The sequence below is a fragment of the Lampris incognitus genome, chromosome 4, assembly GCF_029633865.1.
Source record: "Lampris incognitus isolate fLamInc1 chromosome 4, fLamInc1.hap2, whole genome shotgun sequence".
In the NCBI taxonomy this organism is placed as follows: Eukaryota; Metazoa; Chordata; class Actinopteri; order Lampriformes; family Lampridae; genus Lampris; species Lampris incognitus.
The window spans coordinates 67,354,020-67,366,266 of record NC_079214.1 but is presented as its reverse complement, the minus strand read 5'-3'; the positions used below and the strand labels follow the sequence as shown (position 1 = coordinate 67,366,266).

Here is a 12,247-nt window from a genome sequence, read left to right as displayed (position 1 = left end):
AGATTGTACAGAGGTACAAATGGTTATTTAAAAACGGGAAGTCTTTTTTTTTAAAGAACTTTATTAACAAAAGTGAACAAAAACAGTATACAACAATGTCAATCAACAATAGTCACATTATCAAATGTATACAAATTTAACACATATATTATCATAAACATTAACATAAATACGCCAGGGGGATTGTATAAAGTAAAACAAATAAATTACACACTTAACTAAATATTTTGTAAATCATAAAGTGCTTATATGTTTTTATTCTCACTATCAGATATTGATGAAATATATTGTTTGATATACGCAGACGGCTCAGGAAAATTAGGTTTCTTGCTAGAGAATTTAGATCTGTGACTATAAAATTTTGTTAAGATAATTAGCAAATTGATTAAATAACACTGAGAATCGAGGTTCCTATCAAATTCAGTATATCCAAACAATACAGTTTTCCAACTCAGGGGTGAAATGAGGGTAAATATGATCCATAATCAAACGAGACAACCTACTCCGAAGTTGTTTAGTGTGTGGGCAAGACCAAAATAAATGAACCCATGTTTCATTAAACAAACCACAGAGAGAACAACTCGCATCAACGTCCTTCTTAAGTCTCTGCAAATAATGATTAGTTGCATAGAATCTATGAATAATTGAAAGATATTTCTTTTACTTTATTAGTCAGGAGGAACTTATGAGGTAAAAGCCACATTTTTTCCCCAACGAAAACGGGAAGTCGTTGCCGTTCCATTTCCAGGAATTCGTCATATGACGCGGTTGTCTCTGCACTCGACACGTCCGTAGAAGAAGAGTTTCCCGGAAGTGCTGTTCCCAAACAAATTCCCGTTAGCCGACTGATAGAGGAACGGGACGCTCGTTCGCTAATCTTCCAATATTTCGACATAAACCTTGGGAACGTCGTTACCCTATAAGACGATGGGCACTAGAGACGACGAGTATGATTATTTGTTCAAAGGTAACAAAAAATCATTTTTGCGTTTGTGTTTCTTACTGTCTTCCGCGTTTCATTAGCTGGCCGGTCCGTTTGTTTGCTATGTAATATGACAGCTAAGAGTTAGCTGTCATCCTGGTTCCCCGGGGTAGCGTTTAAACCACCTTAGTTATCAGCTATGACACTGAACTTGCTCGAGGTTGGGGTTTTTTCCTTATTTGAGCTAAAAACAAGTAAAACCGCCCAGCAGTGGGGGTGTGTAGCTGTTTTATTTTCCCGTAGCCGGTGAAGTTGGCTAGCCAGAGCGAGCTAGCTTCAACATCAGCTGGCGAAAAGCTGATGTCTGGCGAAGCGATTTGAACATTTACTGTTTAATAAGTTGTGTTGTGTTACAAACGACCACAACAGGTTTGGTTTGGCGAGCGATCTTTTTTTTTTTTTAATGAAAAAGCATGCATAACACACGTCTTTCTCTTTTTTTTAACATATTTACACAGATATATGCTTCCTCATTATAACGAGAAGAAAACGCAAGATACAAGACAGTCAACTGAAGTTTAAAGCACAGGTCGACAAGACAGTACACTAGTGCAGTAACCTGTCGGCTTTGCCATGGCTTCCATCCCACAGGCCCCCAACCAAATCAAAGTAATAAAATATGAACACACGTATAGACAAGACAGAAAACAGCGAGGGAACCTGTAGGCTTTGCCATGGCTTCCAGCCTACAGACCCCCTCCCTCCCCATCTACCAGGGTAGACACACTACAGTTATGTCAAGTTCACAATTTATAAATGCAATAGATTAAACTGCAGTGACATGTAATTTACACTGTTTAAAACGTGATAGATTATACCACAGAAATCTTTAATATACAACCCTTTACAAGATAATTAAAGAATTGATTACTTTACAGTGTTTTACAATATGACAGACCAAACTATGGGCACGTCTTAACTAGTTATATTTCATTAACTTAATAGGTTAAACTACAGGATTGTGTAGTTTAAACTCATTTAAAACGTGTTAGCAACCCTATGGTAATGGCAAACTTACAATTTAAGTGATGATACTAAAAGTGTAATTTACAGTTCTTTAGAATGTAATTGTCTAATCTACAGTACTTTTAAACACGTCATGGGTGTTGCTATAATGTTTAATTTTCAGTTTTTTTTTAAAACGCGATAGATGATACTACAGGAATGTCCAATGTACAGCTGTTTACAACATGATAGATGATACTGTAGTAATGTCTACATATGAAATGACAGTACAGTCTAATTTACATTTCTTTATAACTTGTGATAGGTGATACTGCCGTGTTCCGTGGTCTCACTGATGTGTTTGTGATGGGATAACATGACATTTGTTTCAGATTTTTGCAGTATGATGGAATTTGTCACCATTGTGTCTTTCAGTGGTCTTGATTGGTGATTCGGGTGTGGGAAAGAGTAACTTGCTGTCACGTTTTACCCGAAATGAGTTTAACCTGGAGAGTAAAAGCACCATCGGTGTGGAGTTTGCAACCCGCAGCATCCAGGTGGACGGCAAGACGGTGAAGGCGCAGATATGGGACACGGCAGGACAGGAGCGCTATCGTGCCATCACATCTGCGTAAGAAACCTACCCTCTCTAACCCTGCCTTTGTCCAATTCAGCTTACTTGCATAATGTTTTATAGGACAACTTTAAAATTCCTATTTATATCAAACAACTTGCCCTATCCTCTTGAGGGCGGCATGACACAGGAAGTAGAGTGGGTCGTGTAGTAATCAGAAAGTACTCGATTCGATCCTCAGCTCCTCCAGAGTGTGTGTTGAAGTGTCTTGAGCAAGACACTGAACCTCTAACTGCTCCTGATGAGCAGGTTTGCGTCTTGCATGTTAGCCTCCGTCATCAGTATATGAATGTGTGTATGAATGGGTGAATGTGAGGCGTACGTTGTAAAGCACATATAAATGCAGCCCATTTACCATTTATTTGATTATAGCATAAACAGAATTCTGCTTCCAACCTTTTTTTTTAACTCTATCAAAGGGTTCATTTGGTCATCCTTACGTAAAGCCCTTGGACATCCCACTGAGAGACGTTACCTGCCAAATCTAGTGCTCTTAAATGTGAAATAACAAAACAGTCAGTTCAATGTACAGGGTTCATGGTGCTTTTGTATCAGTATGAAAATGACACCTCATTGATTTGCTGTACAAAGATGTGTGTTGGTGGTAGGTTTTGGTTTGAAAATGCTGACCCACAGAGCTATTTAGTATCAGATGTTAGCCTCTGATGCATATTGATCATCAGCTTTTCACCCCTACCCTAGTTTCCTTACTTATTAAAGAGGAAAACATTGTATCCATCCATCCATTATGCAAACCGCTTATCCTGCTCTCAGGGTCGCGGGGATGCTGGAGCCTATCCCAGCAGTCATTGGGTGACAGGCGGGGCGACACCCTGGACAATACAGATCCCTAGAAATCCGTTGACACCGGCCTTCTACTTATTCATCTCTGAGGGGTGGCACTTCTGAATGGGCAGCTTGAAGTCTGTTGCCCCTTTTCCAACAAGGCAGTTCGAAGGCTGGTTCAGAGCCAATGCCCAATCTCAAACCAGTTCTTCACGTTTCAACAGCCGGAGAACCAGCTCTCGGCCAAGAAAACTGGTTCCAGAGTGGCACCAACTTTTTGCTGGGCTAGAAGAAAGAAACACTTACGTCAGGGGCTGGGGGCGGGATTATCATGACCAACAAGACCAATAGGGGATGCGTGACGCGGCAGTAACAATCAGTTCTGAATAATGCATGCGCCCCTTAACACTCAGTAATGACACGTTCAAATCAAAGTTGATAGGAATCAAATATTTTTTTCAGCACATACTTTATTTGATCATCTTTGACGGAGTGAATTTGAAACCCCACATTCATTTTTACACATTTAAAAACCCCATTTTAATATAAATATCTGAAATCCTATGTTTAAATACACATCGACAAAGAACACTAAAGAGTTCGCCCTAAGAAATATTGAGAGATTAATCAAGAAAACTTTGTAAATTTCAGCCCAATCATCCCACAGGAGTACAAGGCAGATAATCACAGGTTGGGACATTTATATTATGATATTTAAACAAACCCTCTGTCAACAGGGAAGTAAAAGCCTCTTGTCTACCTGTCTCTTGAGAACCTGTCTCATGAGAGAGCTCCAGCCAGCTCACAGGGGGGTCTGTGAGTGACTGGCCAGCTGGTTGACAGTTTGTGGAGCTTCCATCCATTATCCAAACCGCTTGTCCTGATCTCAGGTCCATGGGGATGCTGGAGCCTATCCCAGCAGTCGTTGGGCGGCAGGCAGGGAGACACCCTGGACAGGTCACCAGTCCATCACAGGGCCGACACAAACACACATTCACACCTTGGATCAATTTAGTATGGCCGATTCACCTGACCTACATGTCTTTGGACTGTGGGAGGAAACCGGAGCACCTGGAGGAAACCCACACAGACACGGGGGGAACACGTAAACGCCACACAGAGGACGATCCGGGGAGACCCCCAAGGTTGGACTACCCCAGGGCTCAAACCCAGGACCTTCTTGCTGTGAGGCGACCGCACTAACCACTGTGCCACTGTGCCCCCCCCCTCCCCCCCTGGTGCTTCTGGAGCTTCTCAACTTCAAAACCGTTGGAGCAAATTTTCGATTCACCATTACCATTAATTTTCTTAAAACTGCCAATATTCGGAATCTGCATAGTTCATTTCTCACCTCAAAAATTTTCAGACATGAATTTGATGAAATAGCATATGAAAATTGTATATGAAAATTGTAAAAAAAAAAAATTTTTTTTTCAAAATCTTCAGTTTATTTCTTGCCTCATCTTCGGAGACATACAGTGATGTAATGACGTGGCTCTCTAGCCCGTAGAAAAACAAACTGGTTCTTAGAAGGTTCACAAGGTGAACCAACTGCAAACTGGCTCTAGCAGCAGCCCAGAGGTTCATGTTGGTGGAAAGGGGGTATGTGTGGTTGTACTGAATTCATGTATAGCTCATTCAGTTTGATAGAAAACCACTAGGAACCTTTACTGACTGTTGCCTGGTTTCATCTCCTGAACCACCTGACATTGGGTGTTTGCTTGAGATACAGTCATAACGTACAGAATCTGAGCATTCACTGTGTTCATGCAGTTCAATATAGGTCTCTTTTGATACCCTGTAAGAAAACACACAGGTAATTGTATCTTTTTTAGTCTACACTATATCAAGATTCGCTTTGGAAACCTGACCTTTCATCAAACCGACCCTCTGCTAGTGTCCAGTTGAAACACTGCTGACCCTCCCGGCTCCCCCGATGGACAAACTGAAACCAGCCAGTCAGCTTAACTAAATGTTTTGGCAAAAGATCACCTGTGGTTTGTTCTGGTTCTGCCAAGATGATGAGGATGATGATGATGATGTCTGTTCATCGTCTGTTCTGTTGTTTGCCCATGTCACTTCCCAGGTACTACCGCGGTGCAGTTGGCGCTCTCCTGGTCTATGACATCGCCAAGCACCTTACTTACGAGAATGTGGAGCGTTGGCTGAAGGAGCTCCGAGACCACGCTGACAGTAACATTGTCATCATGCTAGTGGGAAATAAGAGTGACCTGCGCCACCTGCGGGCCGTTCCCACGGACGAGGCCCGGGCCTTCGCTGGTGAGCACCGGGCAAAGAAAACACTGGTTTATCGTTACTGGGAATTTTATTTATGTTGTACAAAGTGGAACAGTTTGGGATTTTTCAGAATCATATGTTGAAATAATCCATTTTGATTTAATCATACTATTTTGATCCTTGAGATTTAGTAGTATTGAAGCACCAAGGATAAAAGAAACAGGAAATAAAGGTTTATAAAAATAAACAGTTGAAAGAAATACCCAAATGTACACAACCATCTAAAGTAGCTATGCATTGCACTAGATATTTACTGGTTCATGCAACGAAGAGGCGGCCTCGTGCTGCTACTGTTAAAACAGGCTGACCTCAAAATCCCGTGGAATTTTCTTTTGGATATTCTGACTCATGCTGTGATGGAACTGGCGTTATAAGGGATGCTCTAACTTTCCCCGTGACTTTTCGGTTGCAGAAAAGAACGGTTTGTCATTCCTGGAGACATCAGCACTGGATTCAACCAATGTGGAGACTGCCTTCCAGACCATTCTAACAGGTGTGTATGGATGCGTGTTAAGTTTGGGTCAATAGACTAATACATTGGGAGTGGGCAATGGCATAAATGGTAGAGTTTTTTTTAGCTGATTTAAAGTCCTTTGTTTTGGTTCTTTGAATTTTTACATTCTTAAACATTCAAGCATGAGGCAAACAAGCACATGTGCCACGAATAGTCAGAGTGGAACATGCAGCTGGGCTTCATGCAGGATATGTAGCTGATGTCAGTAGTGCTGCAACTAACGACAAGTCATCGATTATTGAAACGATTAATCGGCTACTCAGATAATGAATTGCACAAAACAACAGCTCATGTCATTGACCATCATGTGTAGTATTGACTCGGTGAGGGCAGTTGCCTGCTGCGGTGTACACCTCTGCTTCTTTTGCGTAAAGCCATCCATGGTACCTTCGCTCTTCTTCGGAGTCAGACTGCATAAGTTTGATTAAAGAAGACATTTGCCAGGCAGAAGGGTAACAATAGAATCCTCTTAGAATCCTGCACGCTGGTATAGACGGAGTTGTGTTGGCTTTATGTTAATGTTAAAAGCCAAGACATCTCCGTCTATACATAGCTAGTTAGCTAACAAGCTAACTATCCTACCGAGGCGCGTCCGCATCGTCCAGATGTCCAACGTGCCTCCTCTTCACATGTTCGTGCATTACTGAGGTGCTCCCATGATAAGCAAGGGCCACCTTACAGAGCTTGCAGGTAATCCTTTTCTTTGCCAAGTTGAGGGTGAAATGCTCCCACACTTCACATGTTTTAGGACGTGATGGTGCTGCATCGGCTGCCGCCATTTTGCTGTTTTGTTTACCTGTCCTGTTGCTTCCGCTTCTGTTCCCGGTCGCTTTTGCGCATGTGCAACTCTCAGAGAGTTGGGAAGGAAGGGAGATGCCTCACTCCTTAGCTACTTCCATCACCAGCTCCGGCGAAACGATGTTTAGTTCAGTTCCACAGCGTGAAATACATGGGCGATGACGTAATCGATGACTTGTCGACAATTAAATTCGTTGTAGCAGCTTGTCCAGGGTGTCTCCCCGCCTGCCACCCAATGACTGCTGGGATAGGCTCCAGCATCCCCGCGACCCTGAGAAAGGATAACCGGTTTGGATAATGAATGAATGAATGAATGGCAACTAATTTTGTCATCGATTTTTGTCGACTACGTCGATTAACCGTTGCACACCTACTGAAGACAGCTGGACAATCAGTGAAATCCTACTGGATTACCTTCATCCCTAACGTGTTGTTTGCATGAGTTGGTGGGCATGTGAGCTCACTAAGCCCTCTCTTCCTCCCCCCATTCAGAGATCTACCGGATTGTCTCCCAGAAGCAGATGTCAGAGCGCCAGGAGAGCGACATGTCTCCCAGTAACAATGTGGTCAACATCCAGGTCCAGCCCACTGAGAACAAACCAAAGATGCAGTGCTGTCAAAACATCTAACCTGGACAACGCCCGCTGATACCCCCCCCCACACACACACACACACCCCTCTCTCCTCCCCTCCCCTCGTTTGCTCCCCTCTCCTCCACTCCTCATCCTGAGATCAACCCTCTCTTTACTCCTAAAACCCTGCCCCTCATACTACCCAGACTGTCTTGGTGTGCGAGGGCGGGAGCCACAGTTCTGACTCCGCCCCCCTCCCCCGCTCCCAGGTTAACGATCCCAGCCCAGGAAGTCATCATGTTGGGGGGCGTGTCCCTGTTCAGGCCCCGCCCAGCAGCAGACAGCCAGCCTTTATCACTTTCCATTCATGACTGTCGATGCGCTGACATTGTCACGAAAATGTCTTAACATAAGAATGTGATTTTTTTTTTCCCTTTTCTTTTTTTCTTCCATCTTGCGCTCATGTTAAATTTAACTTTTTTTTTATCATTTTCTCTATGCTGTATCATATCTACTAATGGGTATATATGAATTTAAAGCACATTGAAGTGTATTATTATAAACAAGCTTACGCTCTCCTCCGCTCCCTCCTTCCTGTAGTGCAGTGTGCTGTTTCGGAAACTGGATGTACGGGGCACCGTATAGAAAACGTGTTTTGTTGCGGTAGTGTTGTTAGGATTGATCTGACTGCTGTGAATATAATGCTAGTATAACATAGAGCCTGCGCAGTAGCTGAGCTTCAACTTTACGCAGTGGAAAGGCCTGGACGGTGTCACTTAGACCACGTCAGGTGAACTGTTCGGGACAGCTATGCATGTGTTTGTAAAGATGGCACTCCGCCGTGTCGCATGTTCTTAACCCGAGGAGACTCCGTCTGGACTGAATCGTGAACACTACTGTTGCCTTGAGGGTTCCTTAAGTTTAGACTGTCGCCTTGCAATCATTATTACTGGTTAGTTTCAACAACTCTTTTGTCAGTCCCAGTCATGTAGTGATGGCGCCATCTACAGGTGCTCACATGGAGGAGGATTTTTGTTCCTATCGGACTGACCTGGTCAAACGTTCGGGGAACCTTACACATCCATTATGGTTTTATGGTCTATGACTATGCAGAAGATAGCAGATAGCTGCTGGAGTTGTCTTTGTTCTCTGGTATTTCTGTACAGAAGATTAAGGATTTGTAGAAGTGTGACTAATTGTGGTTGTAATTGAGCTCGACATTCCTAGAAGATTCAAAACTACTAAAACGTTTCCTGTAGGTAAAACGGGTCGTGCCTCATGTGTAACATTCAAACTGCAGTCCTAACCCATGCATGATGGCACATCCCAACAAGAATGGCAGTTTGAGGTTTCAGTTCACCAGAATTCTTTAGGGAACCTCCAGGGATCTTTACTCGGCTCGCTTTCTAATGCAGATTTTACTTGTATTTAAACTGGATGTCTTTTATTAGATAGGGTGAAGAAATTAATACTAACAGTTCTACCGGTTTGTTTCTAACACTGGAAGGCAGCGCTTCAGATGCCATCACTTTATTTCCTCTCTTCCACCTCTGCCAGGCTGAGTCTCAAACATGTTTTCCTCTCTCCTCAGTCCTCTCTCTCTCTCAGTCCGCTCTCAGAAGACGGTGGTTTTGAAGAAAAGTATCTTCTGTTGATCTCTCCTTCGTTTAGCTGCAAGGAGCTAACGCTAAAGAGAGAGGATGTTCAGGAGTCAAGGGAATATCGTGGTGATTCGGTGACGGGACAGTATTGCTAGCTTCTTGACGCAGTGCCTAATCCACCACCGGTCTAAAAACTACACAAGTTAATCTGCTAACCATGCGTCCTTTCCGATACCGTCTCCTCTACTAACCAGAGCTAGTATTAGTCTTTTCCACGGGCCGTGAGAGAGAGACGGGCCACTCGATTAACCTGTGTCCGTGTCACAGAAAGCCTCGGTACACCGCGATGCCTCTTCAACACAACGCATGGCTTTTTGTACGACCCAACTCCATGTCATAATGCCTTACGTAGCCGACATTGTCATTACTGTTCATCTGCTGAGGGTTCGGGTTGGCTTTCCTGTGAGCAGTGCAGTTGTTGAACTATGGTATTAACAAGCGACTTTCTGATACTCACCGTGCGTGTTGTACTGAGTTTTCCAGGTTCAAGCTGTGTCAGTGTGTGCCATGGTGTCAGGTGGACATATACGATACCTGAATTCAGTGTATGTGTCTTGTGTTTCGAGGCAGGTGTTGGAGAGTGTCTGGAGTGTGTGAGCCTGGCTGGCGATGCCAATGGCAGTTTTCTTTTCATTTTGCTTTCTAAACGGAAGGCACCGCCAGCCGGAAGTCTCCAGACACGCCAGCTAACATTCGATGGAAGTGTAGAGAAGTGAATCCTTTACTCTAAAAAAACAAAAAACAAAAAAACTACAATCCTTTCTTATATACCTCCATTGTTCTGCGTTTTTTTTTTTAAGATGTTTTAATTTTTTTGAACTATATTGAAATATGCTGTCACTATAACTGACTGTAATTCCAATATAAATGTGTAAAACAAGTAAAAAAGATGTCATTTCAATTGACGGGTTAAATGTGGGGGGAGAGGGTCAATGTGAATGGTTTTATGTTTTGTACAGGTTGATTTAATTGTACAATTGTGTCTATATCTTAAGTTATCGGTTCATCTTAATAAAGCGCACCAATCATAAACCTCTTAGTGGTCTAATCCTTTTGTTAAGCTTGTTTTACAATAGTTTTCTCCCCTATGGCTGTTACCTTGCCATGGTAAGGGAGCTTGTGTATCTCTGGACCATCAGAGCTGTGCCGGTGGGACTCCTGACAGGGTTTACCAAACCAGACAGGTCTAGTGTGAGGGGTCAGGCGAAACACGGTCAAACCACCTCTCCTGATCATGTGGCCTTTTTTAGGAAGATGGTCTCCGTTCACTGCACAGAACTAGTGGAAACGGCAGCAGTGGCGACCCACCCTGTTGTCAAAACAATGATTACGGATACTCGCCTTCAAATTGACTTAAGCCTAACTGGTGACCCTCAAAGGGGATCCATGAACCCCTTGGGGCCAACTCTGCAGAGACCTGGGGGGGGGGCGAGGGGGGGGTCTGCTGAAGTTTGTCAAGAATGAGAATTGAATGCTAGGATGGCAGAACATTATACCAGACCAGAACACTGGCACGACGGGCCACGGAAATGCAACACTACAACTTCAGCGTTACCGGGAACTGTGAAAGCCAATAGACCAGCGGAACACTTCCGGGTACCGTGACAACAGGACGCCAGGAGAGGGGGATAGAAAACCCCAAGCCGCCAAGCCGCACTGTATTAGATACGCAGCCTAGCTGTAGCTACGATGCCCAAAAGCTGCTGTGTGGTGGACTGGACTGTTAACTAGAAAAACAACCCAAATATTGGTTTTTTTGTATTGCCTAAAAGGCAGAAGGAGGGAGAACAACGACTGAAATGGCTCCAGGCGATCAGAAGGAAAGACAAGGATGGACAACTTTGGGATCCTGACAGCAACCCATGTATTGTGGGGTTTCTCTATGACTCTATACGATGGCTTCACCTGGGCCCTGAATACGGTAATGGCCTTCGATGGATTATAGTGCTCAACAACAGATACTCACCCACTTGGAAAAAAACTTGTGAGCCTCCAGTGGTTTGTAATTTTTCATTTTCTTCGCTGTGTAAATACCTGTATGAGACGATGGAAATTCAAATCAGGTTGAGGCACTGTGCTCGCATTCATTATGTAACCGGTTATTTTCCTACCCGGTGCGGGATTCGATACGAGGTGTACTGCACCACAAGGCGACATCACTAACCGCTCGGCTAAAGGATCAGAGCCGTTAGTAACCAGGTTAAAATTAATGTTTTTATTTTATTTTGTTGAGTATGAAATATCACCAAATCCTGTCTGTGTGCTGTTATTTGTGTTTACCACATTTTATTTTATGTCATTATTTACTTTTATGTAGGTTTTATAACGACCGTCATATACTTGTACTGTCGCTTTAAGAGAGAGGTCTTGTGGGTACACGGAAGAGGGAACGCGGGAGAGGCCATTTTTGTTTTGTGGGAGGAGTGTCAAGCAGCGATCGAGCCGAGCCACGCGTGTTTCTTACCGTAGCACAGTTTTGCTGGTTGAGGAGAACGTAACCTTGAGTATCCCTGTGTAGCCGGGTGGTAAATCTGTTAAATATGTTAAATGATTTTCCACTTAAATTTAGTATAGTTTAACTGTTAATATATGTAATTGTTACACTGTCAAGCCATGTAAAATGTCATTTGATGTAGTTAAATTGTGAAGCAGATTGTGAGTGTATTTTTATAGTTTTGGTTGTCATTGCATGTTTTGACCAGTAAGTGGCAGTGTTGCGGACTTTTATTGTAACTCCGTGCAAGTTATCCAAGTGCATCTTGGGTATTCTTTCTTTTTTTTCTTGTGTGGAGCGCCTGAAGATTGCGGTGTGACGAGGCTCTGACTCCGTAGTAAGTAAGGGTAAATATCTTGTGAAATATACCTGTAACATTATTCCAAACAATATTGTATGTCGGTAATTTGACAAGATGGTTTGATTTAGACGCTACTGGAGTTGATGTTCGGTGATTTTGGGCGCGAGCCGTCGACCACTGTTCGCCCTTGCAGGCATGACAAGGTAATGTTGGCGTGCATAAAGCCACACCATGCCATTGTATTTGGGCAGTAAGGGAAATG

The 12,247-nt window shown here is 43.3% G+C and overlaps 1 protein-coding gene across 1 annotated transcript; it reads left to right on the top strand.

Moving 5' to 3' along the window:
- Nucleotides 1-831: 831 nt before the first annotated feature.
- On the top strand, nt 832-10,222 carry LOC130111089 (ras-related protein Rab-11A). The gene is made up of 5 exons (XM_056278120.1): nt 832-967; nt 2,363-2,558; nt 5,434-5,627; nt 6,058-6,138; nt 7,450-10,222. Exons 1-5 carry the CDS (start codon nt 928-930, stop codon nt 7,584-7,586), a joined length of 648 nt encoding a protein of 215 aa, XP_056134095.1. The 5' UTR covers nt 832-927; the 3' UTR covers nt 7,587-10,222.
- The last annotated feature ends 2,025 nt before the right edge of the window (nt 10,223-12,247 follow it).

What these genes read in the sequence shown, in the direction of transcription:
- LOC130111089 (XM_056278120.1), top strand. Translation starts at nt 928, where the DNA reads ATGGGCACTAGAGACGACGAGTATGATTATTTGTTCAAAG. An exon ending in CGAGGCCCGGGCCTTCGCTG is followed by an intron (nt 5,628 to 6,057) that starts GTGAGCACCGGG and finishes TTTCGGTTGCAG; the next exon opens with AAAAGAACGGTTTGTCATTC. An exon ending in CTTCCAGACCATTCTAACAG is followed by an intron (nt 6,139 to 7,449) that starts GTGTGTATGGAT and finishes CCCCCCATTCAG; the next exon opens with AGATCTACCGGATTGTCTCC.